This window comes from Rhinopithecus roxellana, chromosome 5 (assembly GCF_007565055.1).
Source record: "Rhinopithecus roxellana isolate Shanxi Qingling chromosome 5, ASM756505v1, whole genome shotgun sequence".
Classification (NCBI taxonomy): Eukaryota; Metazoa; Chordata; class Mammalia; order Primates; family Cercopithecidae; genus Rhinopithecus; species Rhinopithecus roxellana.
The window spans coordinates 7,372,553-7,394,234 of record NC_044553.1 but is presented as its reverse complement, the minus strand read 5'-3'; the positions used below and the strand labels follow the sequence as shown (position 1 = coordinate 7,394,234).

Below are 21,682 nucleotides of genomic sequence, written 5' to 3'. Positions count from 1 at the left end.
TAATTTTCTCATAATGAAATAAAGTTCACACACATACTTTCTCCATAACTTTGGTTTGTTCTATTTGTTTCTCCCTCATTCTAATACATCCAGTGAGACAAGATTTAGAAAGCAAGAAAAAATATAGTGAATAGCTTATTTAAAAAAAAAGAAAAGATTTGATCGATCTGTAACAATAGAGAAAGCCTATAGGATTAAATAATTATCTCTTTTTCGTTTGCTTTTTAGAAATCAGTGAGAAAAATGCTATTAACAAAGTTTTGGTACATTCACTGCACTTATACTTTATTAATCTTATTTCCTACAGTTTCCAGAAAGGTTTGCTTTAGAGATTATTTTTTTCTTTGCTGGTATTGGGGGTGGTGGGGTGGTGCATTCTGGCTTTCTAGTGTAACAAAATCTGTCACCTTCTTCTTAGCAAGAGTTAATCCCTTTTCAAACTTCAAAACAAAAATTCTGTATCACAGAAGGGTAAAATCTCATATGCAGTAACAAGTCTGACTTGTAATCACATGCATTTAGTCTGAGGTTTAAATTGCTCATCATTTATACTCTGTACTCTGTGAGCTTTCACAAAATCTACGGATCTAAAGGCAACATTATGCCGGGGAGGTCAAATGTCTACATTACTATAAATTTTGATTGGTTTTTTTCTTCAAAAGCAAATTTATCTGTCTATTTATTGGGCAGTGCTTGATAAGTGACCACTGTGCACTAGGCTGTTGAACAGATGTTATCCCTGCTGTCCCGGAGTTTACAAGCTAGAAAAAGAGACAAGCCTTAGAGAAATAAATGTATAAATAGTTCCATTCTTACACATTGTGATAAACACCAAAAAAAAAAAAAAAAAGGGGAAAAGGATTAGCAGGAAGATAAAACTTTTATAGGAGAATTAGGAAAACAATAAAAATTAAATTCCATGGAAATTATAAAGAACGTACTATTAAGAGAAAAGGAAAGGAGTCAGGTGCCATAGCTCATGCCTGTAATCCCAGATACTTGGGAGGTTGAGACGGGAGAATCCTGTGAGCCCAGGAGTTTGAATCTAGCCTGGGCAACATAGTGAGACCCCATCTTAAAAAAAAAGAGAGAGAGAGAGAGAAAAGGAAAGGAGAATGTATTATTATATGAGTTCAACTGTGGTTAGTTCTCTGAAAGCAAAGTTCCTGGAGATGTATCAAAGACACCCATGGAAAAAATGCAAGTTGCATATCTAAACCAAATTACACTGATTTAAGATGAAATATAACTGTAAGCAATTAAGAATTTTAATGAAATTTTAAAATAAGGCCCTCAAGCCCCAAAACTTGGCCATGTATATCTTTAAATTAATTCATCTAATAGCCATCATGGCTGTGCCACAGTCTTCGAAACCATCTGCAAAAGAGCATCTGTTGAAAACATTATACAACAAGACCATCTTAATACACAGAGTTCTGAGGTTTATGCTATGTGTGAGACAAGCTGTACTCCTGTTTAAAAAATCATACAGGGTTGAGAACAGGATAGAACATTTTCTGTTTATTTTTCTCTAGTTTCCCTCTTCCTATCTAAATAGATTCTGCCTACAAAGTCTAGGTAGGGGCTAGACATCTGACTTTGTAGGACAAAGTCTATCTATTTAGTCTATTTAGATAGACTTTGTGGCTACAAAGCCAGACATGTAGCATCTTCCAATCTCTTTCTGACCTTTATACCTTCCTTTTTTTTTGAGACAAGTTCACACTCTGTCACCCAGTCTGCAGTGCAGTGGCACAATCATAGCTCACTACAGCCTCCTACACCTGGGCTCAAGGGATCTTCCCATCTCAGCCTCCTGAGTAGTTAGGACTACAGGCATGTGCCACCAAGTCTGGCTAATTTTTAAAATTTTCTGTAGATGTGGGGTCTTGCTGTGTTGCCCGGGTTGGTCTCAAACTCCTGGCCTCAAGTGATCCTCCTCCCTTGGCCTCCCTAAGTACTGGGATGACAGGCATGAGCCACCATGTAGCCCCTACCTGCCTTTGATAAGGACTCTTGTGATTATCTTGGGCCCACCTGGATAATCCAGTATAATCCCTCCATCTCAAGATCCTTAGTGTAATCACCTCTGCAGTGTCCCCTTTGCCATGGATAATAACATATTCACAGGTTCTGGGGATTCGGATGTGAACATTTTTAGATGGCCCATTATTCTTAGTACTATCTTTATGAGGAAGGTATTATTATTGTCATCTTTCTCTACTTATGGGAAACTGAGCTGCTGAGAGATTAAATATAATAATATGTTAGATCCAGGACTGTAAGCCCCCAGTGCTCAGCACAGTCTGCTGTGATGCTAACATTAGAAAAGTGCTATTTGCACTCATCCAAATGGAAAGAAAGAGAGGGAAAACTATCCAAAGTCTGTGTGCAAGATGACTGAAAACACCTTGTCAAAATGAAGCAGCACTGTGTAGCTGCCTCAAGTGCTCATCCAGAAATCCCAGCTAGAAGCAGGACTTTACTACTTGCAGTCATGTTGGGCGGATCTCCTGAGGTGAGGAGTTCGAGACCAGACTGACCAACATGGAGAAACCTCATCTCTACTAAAAATACAAAATTAGCTGGGTGTGGTGGTGGGCGCCTATAATCCCAGCTACTTGGGAGGCTGAGGCAGGAGAATCGCTTGAACCTGGGAGGCAGAGGTTGTGGTGAGCCAAGATCACACCATTCCACTCCAGCCTGGGCAACAAAAGTGAAACTCCATCTCAAAAAAAAAAAAAAAAAGTTTTGTTGAAAAGAGTAGCATTCCAGCTTTAAGAAGATGCGGGAGTGGACTTCATTTCTAGCATCATATCCAAGCTCTTTATCAGGTCCTGTGCCCATTTTCATGTCTTTGCAGAAATTTCCTCCAGCTCCCTCCCATCCCAGGTGAGCAGGTCACCTAGAGAGGCCCTTCCCCCACTGGTACCAGTGGATGCTCTTGGCTAGCAGTGACAAGATTTGCCCAGGAAGGAAAAGGAATATCAGAGCTACATCTCTGAGGCCTTTGAAAGTTACTACCAAATGAGGTCTGGCACTCAGAGCCCTGCTTGGGTTGACATCACGGAGCCGTTTATTCACAGAAGCTTTCCAGCCCTGCCTGTCCTAACTGGGAGGGAAAGTGGGGAGAAGGTAGTCAGCAATAATTCAAGAAAAGAAGGCTGGCTCTCAAGCCATCTACTCAGCATTTTTCAGGATTGTTTTATCTAATGACAAATAGGTTGGGATTCTTGAAACTACATCTTAAAAATTGCTTTCTAAAAAGTGGGCCTAGACAATGTTACTCATAAAGATTAAAATGTCTTTCTCCCCGATTAGACTCTCAGCATCACACTGCCCCTTTCAGTGTGGTGGCTCCTTCTTCTGTGCACCAGAAAAGATTTAATTGTGCAGACAGAATATAGAATTATGCTTCCAGCCTGTAATCCCAGCACTTTGGGAGGCCGAGGAGGGCAGATCACAAGGTCGGGAGATCGAGACCACAGTGAAATCCTGTCTCTACTAAAAATACAAAAAATTAGCCAGGCGCGGTGGCAGGCGCCTGTAGTCCCAGCTACTCAGGAGGCTGAGGCAGGACAATGGCATGATCCCGGGAGGCGGAGCTTGCAGTGAGCCGAGATCGCGCCACTGCACTCCAGCCAGGGGGACAGAGCGAGACTCCATCTAAAAAAAAAAAAGAATTATGTGTGCTTCCATTTGTCTGAATGCAAATTGGCCTCAGATGCATCTGTCCAGACTCTTTTTGCAATTATTTATTTATTTATTCATTCATTCATTTATCTTTCCAGAGACAGAGTCTCACTCTGTCACCCAGCTAAAGTGCAGTGGCATGATCATAGCTCACTGTAACCTTGACCTCCTGGGCTCAAGTGATCCTCCTGCCTCAGCCTCCCAAGTAACTGGCTCTATAGGCACGCCACCACACCTGGCTTTTTTTTTTTTTTCTTTTTCCATAGAGACAGGGTCTCACTATGTTGCCCAGCCTGGTCTCAAACTCCTGGCCTCAAGCGATCCTCATGCCTTGGCCTCCCAAAGTGCTGTGATTACAGGCATGAGCCACCGTGCCCAGCTCCTTTGCCCATATTTAATAGTGATTTTGATCCAGCATAAGTACTGCACCCCTGATGTGCTGAGACCTCCAGAAATGCTGTGACCTTGTGAGCAACAAAGAACCTGTCAGAAGAGTAACTACAGGCAACACCTCAGCCCATCTAATCCCTCTGGCCAAAATTACAAGGAGGACAGTGATGTGTGTGCCTTTCCAATCCCTAACCACTACATAAACTAACCACTCTGTTTAGAGAAGAAAAGATTTATCCTTAACACAGTTGAGGTTTATTAGGTCCTCTACACAAACCGTGATCCACACTGAGACCACTGGAATGTGCTCTAGGACCAGTGGCATAAACTTTACCTTTTGTATATTTCTGGGTTACAAAGGAGCAGCAGTAGTCTTATCACCCCAAAATTTTATCCGCCAGGAATTGATCCTACCTGAGTCTCTGTTGTATCCCTCCACAGCCGTGGTGTAACTTGGATATGTCCCTTAGCCTCTCTGAACTTCAGTTTTGTCATCTCTAAAACCATGGACTTACAGCTGAGGACCTCTGAGTCTTTACAATTAGTACCTCTGTGGCTTCTCTCTCTAAAATTACTGTTGAAAGTTGTTTCAGAAAATGCTATGAAGCAGCATTAGATACCTCCTGCCTCCTCCAAGGGTCATAATGAGTCTTAAAGTTATGCATATGATACTGAAAATTCAACACTAATAGAAAATGATTGATAAAGGATCATATAAGGAAATGTATCTGGTCTACTGAAAGATGGTTTTCTGTCTCTGCTTTTCCTGACCCAGAGCATCTGGGCCTCTCCAAAAATAGTTAGAAGAATATGCATTTCCAGGACAAAGTTCTCAAGGTAGGTAACCATACCTGACCATATTTGGGTAAATTTTACAAAATCCAGGGTGAGAGGCATAATGATAGGTTTCAGAGCCCAGAAAAGAGAGATACTTTGTTCTTTTAAATTTTGACACATGCGTGATATCCCAGGGAATTTCTTGCATTTTTCCATAGGACTGAATTAGATTCAGAACCCCGTTTTTGATTCTGGGAAGTGTGCTTTGCAACTGATACTCTAGAAAGCAGTTTAGTCCTTTGGAATCCTCTGTATCTAATTGAAATACAGGAATTTTCAGTTCTCCTCATGATAGTTCCTTATAAATAATGCCATTGTATTCTAAATTGGAATGGAGAACCTGGTGATGAAGTATGCAGCTGTCCTTGGGGTGGCAAAGGCTGTTTCATTCTTCTAAAAGATGGTTTTCAAAACAGATTTGTTTCTCACTTCTCAATTGCAATTAATGCCACACTTAAGAAAGCTTAAAATACCACCTTTTATTATAAATCATGTACCAGTTGGACATAATTGTGACTTTGGCTGCTTATAAGACCATTTACAAAAACAGCCTCATTCTTCATTTCTTTGTCTCTTTTAAAATCTTCCCAACAAAAGCAAATTATTTTATAGCTGGTTTATAATTGAGTTGAAACTCATCTTTTAACACTGTACAATTCTTAGTGACATGTCTTGCCTTACTGTGCTCCAAAATATAACCATCTTATTGGACCTGGGCTCAAGGACTGCTTAAATTACAAAGTTGTTCACTGCCAGACAGGAGGACAACCCAGACTTCTCCCAGATACAAAGGATGCTGGATTAATATACACTATCATAAGCAACCACAATCTATTTGCTTTTCCTCTTTAGATTCCAAAAATAACACCCCAAAGACTGCCTTTTCAAATCTTCTACAACATCTGCAAAAATCTTTAGTACTCTGTACTTGGAGTCAGTCAAGAAATTCCACCCCCAGAAGTGTAAAAAGCAATCAATAATATATAACACTGATTTTCTCTAAATTATTATTTTTCTTATGGTTGAGTCTCCTGCCAACTTTATGTTTCCCAACTGCTCAATTCTACTACACTGTCAGGCACATGATAGGTGTTCAGTAGCGTTGGCTAATGAACAAATAAAAGAAATATACGGGCTGGGTGCCATGGCTCATGCCTGTAATCTCAACACTTAATGGAGGCTGAGGTGGGAGGACTGCCTGAGGCCAGTGGTTTGAGACCAGCCTGGGCAACATAAAAAGACCTTGTCTCTACAAAAAAATTTAAAATTGGCCAGGTGCAGTGGCATGCACCTGTAGTTCCAGCTCCTCAGGAGTCTGAGGGAGGAGGATCCCTTGGGTCTAGGAGTTCAAGGCTGCAGTGAGCTATGATCAACACCACTACATTCTAGCCTGGGTGACCAAATGAGACCCTGTCTCTAAAAAAGAAATAAAGAAACAAAAGAAATATATGGTGGCCAAACAGGAATACATCACCTAGATATTCTCAGTCAATAATACAAGTGGGCCCCAGCCAATCTTTGCTTTGTTGATTCTTGATTGCTTTTTTTAAGCAGAGGTCTCTGCCCTTATCTAGACCTTAACTGCAGACTCCAGCCAGTCCTAGTGGGGAAGGGAGAGAAGTCCAGGAAAGAGCAAGAGGAAAACGATGGTCATTGACAGAGTTGATGGAAAGCATATCTTGATACTTATTCGTTATGAACACAGTCCCATCCTAGAGTTATAGTTATGCCTAGAGTCACCACATTCAGCCACTGACATACTGCTTTCCATTGCTCTTTCCTGCTGAACTGCTTTCACTCAGCAAAGCTCGGCAACCACACGGGATCCCTGCATGTGATGAAACATGATGTGATGTTAACAGTTTCTTCAGGAGCTCCTCATTTTTCTCTAGTGAACTATAAAGTTAAAAATTAATAATAATTACTATCCTGCATATTAGCTGTGACCTGAAACATAGCTTTGTATCATGTATTGTGGAAAAAAATGACAACCTCATTCCTCTTTGTCTTTACTAATAGAATATGAATGGCTGAGAAGCCTTCTCCATATTGTGATAGTTGTATTTTGAAGGGGAGGTGAGGAAGTAGTGTGTGCATTCTTCCTGCATCCCATGGGCATAACACAGAATACACACTTAAGTAGGTGTGTGCACATTCAATGTGAGTTAAGTGTGATTTGGCTAAACCAGGGAGTGGCAATACTCTTCTCAATGTTGTCATATTGTCTTTGATTCATGCCTTTGAACATGTCCAGAGGGCATGACCAGGAGAGTAAAGGATTTGGAATCCATACATAGTGAAATGGTTGGACATTGACTCTATTTAGCCCAGAAAAGGGAAGATTTAAAGAGGATTGGTGACTGGCCTCAAATACTTGAAGAACTAGTGATCTGTTCCATGTGGCCCCAGATAGTAACGCTACAATTGGAGAGTGGAGCTCCCAAAGAGGTATGTCTAGATCAATATAAGCAGTAACTGCCAACTAGAGGGAGCTGGCTGGAAGCAATGAGTTCCTCATCCCAGGGAACTTCAGGGGGAAGCTTGATGGCAGCGCCTCTGATATTAAGTGTCTTCTCTCTAAGACTCCTGAAATCTAAGGTAATGTGAAGTGGTATAGATGACTTATAGGCAGCTGACCCAGCGTGTGCACTACACGCCCATGGGGAAGGGTATGAGGGGAGAATTGCTTGTTTAATCAAGCTGGGATCAGTTGGAAAGTGTATCTCTCTTGTAATTCATTTGGAAAGTTCTCATTGCAAGGTAGGATTTTTTGTAGTTGTTAAGAGCTACTTAGAGAAAATACGGTAAAAGCCCAGCTGGTAGGGAATGGGAGGTCATAGATGGGGAAAAAACTCAAAAACAAAAATGAAATGGTTGTACAATATGGATGTTAAATAAACTTGCCTGATTAGAGGGCATAATTCAAGAGTGAGAGGAGTCAAGGAAAATTGGGTCATCAGTAAACAGTGGATCCAAATGGAAGGATAGGAAGAGCCATAACCATCTTAGTGTCAAGTTACTAATCCCGTGAATAACCATAGCTACCCTCACTCCCCACCCTACAAAGGGGTGCCATCACCTACTCTAACTTCTTCTTGGTGCTGAGAATAGAAAAGGTGAGTACAATTTATGATGGGATTAGATACACTCCCCAAGGTCTGCGTTCAGTAAACATCTCTTCACTGGTTTTCAGATGACTGCTTGGGAATTCAGTACACTCTGAAATTCATCTTATTTTATATGTCCTTTCCATTAAATTTTGAAGCAACAAATATTTTCAATATAATGAATTGACTGTCACACCTAGTGAAAAATACATTTCCAAGCAAATTCTTGTTAATAAAAAAATTTTTTAGGCCGGGTGTGGTAGCTCACGCCCATAATCTCAGCACTTTGGGAGGCCGAGGCAAGCAGATCGCTTTGAACTCAGGAGTTCAAGACCAGCCTGGACAACATGGTAAAACCCCATTTCTACAAAAACTAGAAAAATTAGCTGAGTATGATGGCTCACGCCTGTAGTCCCTGCTACTCTGGAGGCTGAGGTTGAAGAATCACTTGATCCAGGAAGCAGAGGTTGCAATGAGCTGAGATCGTGGCATTGCATTCCTGCCTGGACAACAGAGTGAGACCCTGTCTCAAAAAATAATAAATAATGCATAAAAATAAATAAATAAATAAATAAATAAATAAAATCTTGCATTGACATAAATATGGTTGTAAATGCCTTAGCTCCTTAAAAGAAGCCCATGCCAGTTTGTGGCGCTTGGGTGTTGTATTTTGAATTTTTCTATTACACTCAAAGGCTAATTTCCCCTTAAGATGATTATAACAAATAATTTTTGATTCATCATATCTGAAGAAAGAAATGATAATACATGATATTAAGTCATTCAACCCGTATGAAGTTTAGGTAGAATAAAACTTAAATGTATTCTTAGTGGAAACACAAAGTCTTAACTCCATAAATAGCAATTCCTTTTCTCGGAGATCTGGTTTATACTTTTATTTTTTAAAAGTCATCCCCCCACAGATAAGTGTAAAGCCTGAAAAGCTAACTTTAGTGTTGTGAGTGCAGAGGCTGACTCTTGGAGGTATTAAATTAAAACTTGCCATCGCCCTTGTCTGAGTTCTTCACAGAGGATCATGTTCTACACACATACACACCCTGGTTATTTTTGCTTGAACATGCAGAGTAGCATTTTGATAGAAGTGTATGTCCAGCAAAGAATTGCTGGTAACTGATTCAAACCAGAAAAACATTCACAGAAATACCCTCTGGTCACAAAAACGAAATTATTATTTCAATGAGAAGAAAGTTCCTTTGTGATTTTGGACATGGAATATTACCTTCCTACCATCTGTATTTCCTAAATTATTGCTATTAGACTGAATGTTAAGAAGGCTTCAATTGGTGAAAGATCCACCTCTGACTAGACCACACCACGCATAGAACCAGCTATTGTTTGACGAAATAGAAAGGAGCAATTTTAACAATTTAGAGAAACTAACTCATGCCCTTCTAAAACCGGATCAAATAATGGTTAAGTCTTTAGTCTGATATAATAATGATCCTCAGGCCAAACCTGACCATCTGAACAGAAACAGACATTTTGCCACCAATGCACCTCACCACTGCCTACAGTCTGTTTATCATTAGAGAAACAAAGATGGTCAAGTGACATCCCTAGAGTCTGATCATAATTCAGAAACTGAAGGTAAGGCTTCTTCCCTGCTTACTTGTCCAGCCCTGTCTTCCTTAGACCACCCCACATTTCCTCCCCTATTTGAAGACAGAGTCTGGAGTGTGCTAGTGTAGAAAAAGCAGCTCATCCGTCTAACAGAAAAATACACATTAGGAGAGAAAGGGGAAAATATGGAACAGGAAACAGTTTGTAAAAAATCACCATCTCTTAAATAGAAACCTTTTAAAAGGCCATTGTTGAATAGGTAGTAACTCCCAGGACAACTGAAGGTAAAATAATATCCTCTTGGTCATCAATAGGTAAAATTTGCCTTTACATTTTGTACATTCACTAAAAATATTTTATTTAATTAAAAGGAAACCTTCCAATTTTCTACCACTAAAAATTGGGAGAAAATGACAACAATCGCCTATGATGTTGGAGGTGTCCTCTGGTCTCGGGTCCTGATCTGCCGAAAATTCCCTCCCTGCCCCCAGGCACATTGGCTTTGTAAATGCCTGAGTGTGGCACCCTGTGGGAAAGATGAGGCTTTGTATGAATGCATTGTTAAGGCAGGTCTTGGGGAACCATGCACGGGGACATAGCAGACTTCTGATCTCTAGTTTGCATTGATCTTACATTTAGACACAGATTCAGAAGAACAGACCCTCCCTTTTCCAGTGCCTTCGGAAAGATTGCCGCTCCGTAGAATGAGTCCTTTCTCCTCCACCCTTAATCTACAACCCAGCTTCCCCGGGAGATCCTACTTTGATTTCCGATCCTCACCCCACCAGCTGAGCTTGCATTCCTCTTTACAGTCTCTCAATGCACCGGGTGAGCTGAGCTCCTCAGACCTTTCCCCTTGATCTCTGTGCCTTGAAGGCATCTCTGAAACGCGTGTTTTGTTCTTGCCATTCATGTGTGTGGTGAGGGGGATGAGCTAGTCTCTGTGTCTGTGGCCTGCTTCCGGTATGAGGAGCTTCGGGATGGTGGAGCTTTGTGGTGTTCTTGTTTGTGTGGTGCAAGGAGCAACCATGGAGCTGTGGTCTATGTATAACAGCATCAGAAAGTCATGAGTGAAGTTACTCTTTTTGCACAAGGTGGTACCACCATGGATAACCCGCTCTGTCATCACATGTTGTGGCATAGCACGGCACAGGTGCTGGCTGAGTGGAGGCCGTGGCAGTAATGTTTGCAGCCCTTCTGTATCCAGGAAACCAGCAGTGTCTGGGAGACTGGATCAGTGCATCCAGCCTGGAGTGGTCTGATTAAACATAGACTCAAGAGATCTTTATTGACAAAGTAAAATAAAAGTAAAAACACACCAACAGCAGAAAGCATCCTATAAAGCAGGCAATCCAGAGAGCAGAAAGTGAAAGCATTTTCTGCAAAAGCCTGTGCTCACTGCTAGGACAGTGGGGCTCCTGGCTGAGTGTTTTCCTAGCAACGGGGTGGGATCACTGCTGGCTGAATTAGAAACCCTTAACTCCTAATGCCTAATGACCAAAGATCTGAGTAATCAAAAAGTCTGGCCTCCTGGAAGTTTCCCACAGCCAAGCCAGTTGTGACAGAGCCTAAGGCTGATTTCAGCAAAGCTAGACTTGTGTTCCTTTGTAGCGAACACTGCCTAGCAAATAGAATCTTAAAATATCTAAGATGCAGACCTGTTTGATCTCTTCAGGACTATATTGTAATCATGGATACACATGATGCACATTTCACATTTCCAAAGGTTTCTTTTGTTTTTTATTTTATTCTTTTTGCTCATCCCACATTCTGGAATGAAGAAGGCCACAGCATGACAGTGCAAAAAGGATGCAGGGACTTCAAGCTCTCTTTAAAATGACATTTTTCTTTGTGCTTTTATGTCTCTTATTGTTTTTCTGTGCACTATGGCTTCCCAACATGCTTTGTTATGAAACTCTTTTCCCTTGTGTCTAATGTACTGAAATATGTTACAGTCTTTGTAATGTATATTGTCTCAAGAATAAAATGAAATGTGAGTTTTGGGATATTTGATGGGTGTATTTAAGAGCATTATTCTAGTTGTATTGTTGAATCTTAAATGTATGATAGTGTATTTAAAATAGTGTGAAAAGATTTCAGAATATTTGCTTTGAAAAAAAGAGTTGCACAAGGCATGATTCATTTAAAAGTTTTTAAAGCCCTAATTCAGATTCTACAAACTTATTTCCAATGTTGAATATGAGAGTCGGTTTTAAAACTCCAGGTGTTCCATACTCACTGTGCTTTAACACATGAATAGGAATTGAAGTGATAATTGATAGAAACGAAACATAAAAATCAGCCATGAGATGGGAGGAAATGATTCTCTTCCATGTGAATTCATCCCAGAGGAAAAACAAACTAACCGAAAGTAAGATCATAATTTTTGTATTTTGTTTTTAACTCAACCATTAGTCCTTTTTTATATAAGTTGCTTTTTTAATTCTTGTAAAATTCTTTTAAGTCAGCACATTATCCTGCAAATGTTTTAGGAATTAGCATATAAAGGCCTTACTAAATAGAAAAATAAATGATCCTTCCTTTATCCCCCAGTGTTCATCAAAACCACATTTTCTAGATCAGTCCTCGACACCACTGGAAATTGTAGATCACACAGCTTTGAACATTTTAAGACTAGGCAGTCTTCCCCCACCCAATACAGTTTCTCATGGGGTACAGGTATCCAAATCTTAGGGAAGGGAGATGGTTGAAAAGGTTCCACAGGGGATTCTAATATATCTCTGAGACCACACCCACTTCTACCATCCCTCCTCCTCTCCCTCAGGTGAGAAGGATCTTCTCTTCTAAGAGGCAGAGGAGGCAGTTTTAACACATTTGTCATATCATTATTAATAATTATTAATAAGATGTATATATTAACAAATGGATTACATTACACATTTAGTTATATTTAATTTGGGCTCAAGTCACAATGAAGACCTTTGGCATACCCAGAGTCAGAAGTGCATAGAATAGTGAGAGCAGAGTTTTATCAAAATCCAGTGATTTCTCCATTTCAATTAAGCACATTTTCCTCATTTTTAAAACAGCTAGCCTTCTTACTGTGGAAACTTTAGAGGAAAAGATTGAACTTGGAAAGATGAAAAATTCAGCTACAGAGTTCAGGATCAACTGGAGAAGGATTTATTAAATGGTAAAAGGATGTGCTTTTCATTTTAGAAGAGCAGAGAGACAGTTTTTTACCCAACAAAGTAAAGTAATATAAAAAGGGCTTTGTTTTTTCATGGATCAGGCCTCTGGTATCTATATTCAACTGGTGCTTTTTAAGTGTATACAAGTAATTTTTATCAACCTGGTTGTTGTTTCATAGCGTTGATGTGTAGTATCTCTTTGTAGGATGCAATTTTGAGACACAATCTGCACCTTACTCTCAATTAGGCAAGTATACCTATTGTGATTGTTATCTTTTACTTACGTGATTGATGTGCTCAATTTCCTTCACAAAATAAAGGGCAGCAGCTTGTCTTATATCAATAAAATTGTCTAGTTGTCATTCTAACCCTATTATAGCAGTTTCTCAAACTCTTAAAAAATGGAAAGATGCCTGTAGTTTTTAATGTGATGCCTCAAAGCTTACTTTTCCCCCGGTTTTCTCATACATCAATGCAAAGCACTCTTTATGAGCACTAAATGTGGGTAAAGGTACAAGTCAGAGAGCACCTGTTTAGTATATGTGACGTTTTAAATTGAGTCCTTCTGGGGTACTAGTCTTTCAGGAGAGACACGTTTTCTTATCCATGTCAATTTTGCTTCCTATCTCTCTCCCCCATGCCTTTCACTTGGAATGACAACAGTTGACATTAAAAAGCTGTTGGCAGGTATGGAATAACCTTATTCTGTTACCCAATAGCAAAGATCAAAGTGCATGTGAGGTGTCTCACAGATTCAATAAATCAGCAATGACATCTCTCGAGTGTGATATGTATAGGTGGCATTTAGAACTTGGGGCATAACAATGTGTACAAAGACATCATTCTATCTGCACCTAATGTCCGAAATACCTACTGCTCCAGCAAAATTTCTGACGTGTTAGTTTCAGGAGTAGCACGCAAACTGTGTTTTTTAAGTTATGCAGACAGCAACCTGTCCTACATAGAGTCACAATCACTTATGAAAATTAGTTTATGTTGCTTATAGCTTCGCAGCTTGTGAGCTTTCACTAGAGCCAAGGAAAACTTCAAAGCAACTAGATGTTAGCACTTCTGCCGAAGGGATATTTCCTGATTTCACTCCATGTGTTTTATCCCTCCTCCATCTAGGACTCTAGCTCCTAGCCTCCCCGCCTCAGGGGTTACACAGGCATCTTAGCGCATCCCCTCTCCCTTTATGTCTCTGGTGCACTGTTCTGCCAGTCACCAGGTGAAGGGACTTGCACCTTCCAAAATCGATGCCACTTCACTCCCGGATCACCTGGTTGGGAGTGCAGTCTGAGCCAGGTAACCCCTGCTGAATCGGTCGTGTGTCCTCCGTCTGCTTCTGGTGCAGAGAGTACCAACTCCCAGGACGTGCCCCTGTCTGCCCTGGCCCTGGACGCCTCCTTCCTGCATGGCAGCATGAAAACGCTACACAACGCTCCTCACCCGCCCAGGAGTATGTTATGGTGCTAAGCTTGTTGGGTCTGTCTTAATAACCTGATTCCCTTCTGTTGTTCCCAGTGGCCTGGTTTGCTTTCGACCCTGGCTCGGCGCACTCGGACATCATCCTCTCCAATGACAACCTGACGGTGACCTGCAGTAGCTATGATGACCGGGTGGTGCTAGGGAAGACTGGCTTCTCCAAGGGCGTCCACTACTGGGAGCTCACGGTGGATCGCTATGACAACCACCCTGATCCTGCCTTTGGCGTGGCTCGCATGGACGTGATGAAGGATGTGATGTTAGGAAAGGACGACAAAGCTTGGGCAATGTATGTGGACAATAACCGGAGCTGGTTCATGCACAACAACTCGCACACCAACAGGTACCCTGCAGCCCCCAAACCAAGCCTTCTTCACGTTGGCTTCTGATCAGGAGTGAGAGCCCCAGTTCAAAAACCTATTACATAGACCATATTAAGGAAATCAAGCAGGTGGTCTCCATTAAGTAGCACAGGCAATCTATGAGCCTCAGCTGAGTCCATGCTGGTGGTTTACTTTTTGTATAATGATAGAGACTTGAGTACTTTCCTACTCCCTTCATTACTGTATTTCACCCATGGCTGGAAACTAAGAATCCCAATAGATATTCATTATAAGAAAACTATACAGGATGCTGAAACAGGCAGACCTACAACTTATCAGAAAAGCACTTTTGGACAAATTACTTCGTTTTTTTGAACCTCAGTTTCCAAATCCATCAAATTAGTATAATAAAATTTTTCCATGTGGGAATCTTCTGAAGACTAAATGAAATATGTGAAAATGCCTTACATTGGAAGCACCTGAAAATAGTAGCCATTGTTCTTATTACGATTCATTAAACTAAAGCTTATGGATGCCAATTTGAATGACTTTTTACTTTAAAGAGAACTCTCATTACTGTGTTAATTCAGAGCACCCAGTTTGCTAAGGAAAGGAAAGATAGTAATCTCCTTGAGGTTTTCTTCTACCACCAAAATATATATCATTATAATTGAACACATACTATAATGGATTTCCTTTCTCATTTGATTGTGTTCTTCAAATGTATTTTTCACAAATTTCCTAGGCAGAGAAATCTCTACTGTGGACCCTGGTCCACCTTATGCTCCAAGATACATTCTCATTAATGTCTCTGAAAAAAAAAAAAAAAAAAAAAAAAAAAACAGTAGTGTTCAACCAGATCAAAGGGAAAGCAAGTCAGACAGTGGTAGGATAATTGGACTCCACTGTTTTATCTTTTTCTGTATGCTCATCACTGACCCTTCTCCAGCCTGTAGACTCTTAAAGCCTCTTTTCCCTTGGATAGTTTCTATAGCATTCAAATGTGTATTATTCGCTGTCACTTGAAGTGAACACACACACCATTTCACCATGAAAGCAAATCCTACTGGATGTAGATAAGTGCTTATCTTCAGTGATTGGCATTTTGGGGAACTCTTTGTCAATAGATTTCCAGTGCTATCACCCAAATGCCACACTTACTTTTTCCCTTTTAGCATCTTTATTTTGAAGTGCAGGAGTGAATAATGACATAACCATCAAACTATGCAGAGAAAAACATTCTTAATGCTAAACACATCTGCTTGCATGCAAACTGCTTGTCACTTGTGCTTTCATTGTTAAACCTGTGAATTAACAAGAGGCAATTTGTAACCTGTCTTTTAATGACTATGTACAGTCTGTATCCTGCATGCAAGAGGAAATGAATGACACAAATTCCTGTGCTCTGCTGAGATGAGAATGAAGTTCAATATACCTAGATCTCAAAAAAACAGAAAAGACAAATCTGATCATCCATGTTTAATGGCATTTTGTGAAACCATCAATTGAAGCATAAGACACAATTCTTTGTAAAATGGCATTTGTATGCAGGTTCCTTAAAATCACTACATCTCAGAGTATAATTATTTCACTGTACAGAGAAGAAGCCTCTTCTTCAGCGCTGTCATTTCACAGACAGCCTCTAAGTTCTTAATTCAAATGCAACAAGCGAAAAAATTACTATCCTTCTGAAATGAGTTTTTCTGTTTAATGGATAACGTAAGGCCCCAAATCCAATTTCTCATGCATGTGGTTTAGGTGCAACCAAAGTGCTTCTTTATTTTGACTTTCAAATTAAGTCACTTTGTACTGAATGATATTTAATTTACACCATTTATACAAAGTGTGCAACATTCCTAGAGTCAGAGCTCTGATAGCCCAAAGGCGACTTTTTCCTGGTCTTTAATGTTCGGTTTTCTACTGCTGTGACTCAGTAGTAGAGACCCTAATGAATGAGTTCACTCTCAGCAACAGCAGAGCAACTCACAAGGGCGGATATCTCTCCCTAGGAAGTGAAAATTGATGGTGGCGGGAGGGAGCAAAAAAATCATACTCTTTTTATATATAAAGCACAGATATACACACAGTACCAACAGGTATACAGTATATCTGCAATATTAAAATTTATGTGCGAGGGATGATTAGGGAAAAGGTTTTGGGGTAGTGATGATTATAAACAGGTTGCAAGACACTGGTTTCACCACACAAAAGCGGGGAGCTTCTAGAGTGACCACAAGCAAGTGAACCCCAATTTTTTTCTTTTCCTACAGAACTGAGGGAGGGATCACAAAAGGGGCCACAATTGGGGTCCTCCTCGACTTAAATAGAAAAAACTTGACATTTTTTATCAACGATGAACAACAAGGTCCCATAGCATTTGATAACGTGGAGGGCCTGTTCTTCCCTGCGGTCAGCCTGAACAGGAACGTGCAGGTAAGCACCCTGCCCCTGAGGTTAAACAGCTGTTGCTGGCTGCCGGTTCAAAGGACGCCCAGGGCTGTTCAATCCAACCGGAAAGAGGGAAGCTGACAGCGTAAGGCCCAGACCAAGACATGAAGGAGAGGAGGAGAGAAAGGGATCAGCCTTGACAACTGCTATTATTCCACGCCAAGCATAATCATCTTCTTTATACTTGGACACAGAGTAGTTAATAGCACGTAGGAAACTGGAGTTCTCTTCATGGTTGGCTAATGATCATCCCTGTAGCTCTAGTTCCACCTCTAAGTAGATATGAAAGCCTTTAACCAACTGGCATGAAAACAAATGGAATGACTTAACAAAGCTCCAGGAGTGCCTGAGAAGAGGTGAGGGTGTAAGACTGATGCTTTAGTATCATTATCAGAAAATCTGAGCATCTTCTCTGCACTCTTGTTTGGCTCTGTTAGGTCCTAAGGGGTAGAAAACATAGTCCCTACCTACAAGTTAGTTAATTGTTATTTATTATAGAATAAAACAACAGCTTCTCATTCATTCAGGAAATATCTATAGAATGCCTTTAATGTGCCAGGCACAGTTATAAGTGTTTGGGATACATCAGTGAAAAAAAAAAAAAAAAAAAAACATAAAAATCTTGCTTTCATAGACTTACATCCTAGTGATAGGAGATAGACAATAAAAAGTCAGCATAATTACAAATGTTAATCAGATGGTGTGTCGGAAGGTGATTAGTGCAGTGGAGAAAAGACCAATGGTAGGGTAAAGGGTTCATGAGAGCTGGGGTTGGGGAGGGCAGCCGCAGTCTTAAATAGGATGGTCAGTGTAGGTGGGGCTTATTGCAATTACCCGTGAGCTGAGCCTTAAAGGAGTGAGGGAGTGAGTTGCGTAGAGCCTTCCAGACAGGGAACAGCCTGTACACAGTTTCTAAGGCGTGAGGGTCCTTGCCTGGGCAAGGAATGGTGGAGAGACTCTTGGCCTGGGGCCAGAGGGGGACCAGAGCCATGCATGGAGGAAGAGCCGTGCCCTGCCAGCCGCTGTCAGAACTTAGGGTTTGACTTCCCTCCTGAGCTGGGCCTCTAATTAGCAACTATGAGCCTCATTCCACAAATGGTTGTCTTAAGATAGGGCTTGAGAATTACAACACTACAGATGACTTTTGCCCTACCCAGAACCAGCCTTGGAAACTATTTATAAAAATTCATTGTTGTGTTTCAGTATGTGCAGTAACACTGATGGCAAACTAGCGCCCCTGCCCTTCTCTCTTCCTGCAAGGAGATGGGGTTTTCTGGAAGGCTGGAATCTAATCTTTCAGAGTTCAGACTCTACACTTAAAGAAAAACCATAAATTACCCTAGAAGCGAGTCTCAGAAAAACCTCATTCAGGGATTTTCACATTAGCCATTTCCCTTTCAAAGAATTTCATACTAGATGCTCTTCAGGGGTTTTCAGGACCTTTTGATTATCTGTTGATAAAGACTCTTGGGCTGGAGAAGACAGGGACAAGAACTGCATGAAATGGTTCTGGTTTTATCCATAGCTATCCACTGAGGTTTGAGGATATACAGAAATTGGTGAAATAGTATAATGTCATGTTTTTTCACAACTGGCAATCATCTGTGCAACCCCAGAAAGAAATGTTTGCCCTAATTGGAATAACTAGTGGACAAGTAATAAGGGAAGGCTGTCTCTGCAAACCTGTCCTCTATCCATGGATTTGGCAGTGGTCACTGTTGTGTGGCCAGCAGGCTCTGCTACCTGAAAACCAAGCTTATGTCTTCAGTTGTAAGGAACACAATCTCCCCAGCATCCTTTAAAAGAGGCAGGTGACTGAGAACCATATAATCAAATGTCATCAGGATTTGAGAGCCCGCCATGGTGAGCAGCCTGTTACCATAGGCAGGATTCTTCTTGAATTCCCTTTAATGCCTACTAGCCTAGATGTTTAAAGAGAAGCAAACAGAACACTTTTTGAGTTAGGGACACACCCACGGTGCACTGTGTAAAAGGACAGGGGGATGCATGATGCGTCTCAGGACTCACAGTCTCATTCCCCAGGTCACGCTGCACACCGGGCTCCCAGTCCCCGACTTCTACTCCAGCAGAGCATCAATAGCCTAAGGATGTGCCGTGGAGGCGCCAGCTGCCTGTTCTTACCTCCGCCTGCGAGAGCCACAGCAAGGAGCTCAGCCAGTCATGGTGGGGTGCAGAGTTGGCAGGAGCGGGAGAAGGAGGAGAGAAAAGCTGGTCCTCTGCAGTCTTCACACCCACAGCTCTGCCTTTTTCCCTTTCAACCTCTCCTCTGCTGTCATGCCTGCTTCCGCTTCCATGTCCAACAATTCTAACCAACAAAAGACCTAGACAGTCCACCACGTCACTTGGTTCCCACTCCCAGATTTTGCTTTTATTTAACTTAATTTTTTATGTAGGTGAGTTATATTTTCTTTCTTTTCTGATCAGGTTTTTGGTGACTTACTGGACATGCACTGCCAGGAGAAAATTCTCCTGTTAACTTTTTTTTCTTAAGCTTTCTATCAAACAATGAGGTTATAGGGGGAGGTAGAAAAGAATGAGCTGAATTTGTAGCATACAGCTTACCTCCTAAAATGTTCTTGCCCTGTTACCTCTCCTGTAGCATTAGCTCTGCAGAACTCAGCTTTGGGAGAGTGAATCTATCACCGAGAAGTTTTACTACTCATTGAAGCACAAAAATATCTGCTACACAGGTTCACATCAGGGTAGGATCATTAGGATGGCCCTGTAATTAGGATAGGCCAGAAACCCTGGCCATTGTATAAAATTGGAAAGTCTCTAAGACACAGGCAAACCAGGGGACTCAATGATTTGGTTCGTTTATTTAATACAAGCTTTTAATTGAGAACCTACTATTGACCAGGCACTGTTCAAGACACTAGAACATGCTGTTCTAGAAACTGTGGGGACACAGTGGTGAACAGACAGGCATAGTCTCTGCCCTTCAGAGCTTATATTCCAGTAGGAGAAAAAGCAAAAATAAAATAATTACAAATTGTCATATGTACTAGAAGGGAAATGGGCAAGGGTCAAAGAGGCTCATGGGCAAGATCTTTCAGGCTTCCTAGAATGATGCTAAAAATCCACACATTCTGGGCATAGCACCAGAAATGTACCAACTCAATGCCTTTTCAGCTGCACTATTTAATTATGGTACCTGCTGCCACTCATCACAGAGCCCTTCTTGGTAGAAATGATGTCAGCATTCTTATTTGCTGATGCTGCTATGATACCACGCCTTAAAAATTGATAGTTGAAAAAATAAAGAGTGACCAGAGGGCAAAGGACCCATTCTCAGTAATGGGGGATCTTGAGTTGCAGTCCACAGCATTCACATTCTCAGGATAAACATGCTTGTCTCCATTAGACTACCTGTGCCTGTTATGAATGAAAAATCCATCCACTCTGCTGCCATTCACAGCCTAATTTTCTGGAGTAGTCCAAATAATGTTTGGAAAAACGTGGGATTGTATGTCATTACTATGACTGATAGCAGAATAATAATGCATCTTACTTCTATATAGAGATAGACTTACATAGGTTACCCTTGAAATTCGTTAGTTTGACATGAAGTTTTAGGAAAGGTAGGACCCAGAAAGAAGTTCTAATTAGTTGTCTAAATATTTTTCAGTGAGCCAAGAAATTCACCATGAAAAAACAAGAATAACAAATAGAAGGGAAGAGATAGGATGGGAAAGCTAACAAAATTTTGGCAAAAAGGAATATATGTAAATAGCTAATTATTTACTTTTGTGCTTACTTTATTTAGATTATTTCTATCAGTTACAATCTTTTTCTAGTTAAGTGTACCTAATTTATGGAATGGGTGCTATCCTGTTTATGTGCGTCTTGGTTTTTCTTGTGGCTACAGAAAAACTGTTGCAGGACAACACTAGTTTGATATTTGATTTACTCTCCAATGAGACTCGATGGCTGGGCCGTGGTAGACTCATAGTTCCTCTTGTTCCTTATTAAATTCATCCTGCTAATTAGATTTCTAGTGACTTGTAACATGTAGTTTACACTGAATTGCAATTACAGATGCATACAACTACTATACTAGAAAAAATTGTCATTTCTGGTGTGCCAATAAATGATTTTTATGAGAGAACAAAATGTCTCTAGAATGTCTTAGTTTTTTTCTACTGGGGATGACAGTTCACCTTTGTCAGAGCGATGTTTCTTCAGCACAGTCTCATTGAAAAGGCCCCCAGAGCTCTGGGGGGCTTGTGTTCTTTCTCCTGTTTCCTTGGGCATGTGGCACTGCTTTTTGGTTTTACTCATCTGAAATTTAACCTCATGCGAAATGTCCAGTGGAGATGTTTGGGGTCTGCCTCCAAACATTGGGGATTTACTTCTTTTTTTTTTTTTTTTTTAGATGGAATCTCGCTGTGTCACCAGGCTGGAGTGCAGTGGCACAATCTTGGCTCACTGCAATCTCCCCTCCCAGGTTCAAGCAATTCTCCTGCCTCAGCCTCCCAAGTAGCTGGGACTACAGGCACACGCCACCACGCCGAGCTAATTTTTTTGTATTTTTAGCAGAGATAGGGTTTCACCATGTTGGCCAGGTTGGTCTTGATCTCTTGACCTTGTGATCTGCCCGTCTCAGCCTCCCAAAGTGCTGGGATTACAGGTGTAAGCCAACGTG

At 40.9% G+C, this 21,682-nt stretch overlaps 1 protein-coding gene across 1 annotated transcript in view; it reads left to right on the top strand.

Moving 5' to 3' along the window:
• The window catches only part of TRIM9 (tripartite motif containing 9), a 117,727-nt gene extending 96,582 nt beyond the window's left edge, over positions 1-21,145 (top strand). The window contains 3 exon segments of the mRNA XM_010389463.2: positions 14,285-14,588; positions 16,839-17,001; positions 19,060-21,145. Coding sequence (XP_010387765.1) covers positions 14,285-14,588; positions 16,839-17,001; positions 19,060-19,122 — 530 coding nt within the window. The 3' untranslated portion in view covers positions 19,123-21,145.
• The last annotated feature ends 537 nt before the right edge of the window (positions 21,146-21,682 follow it).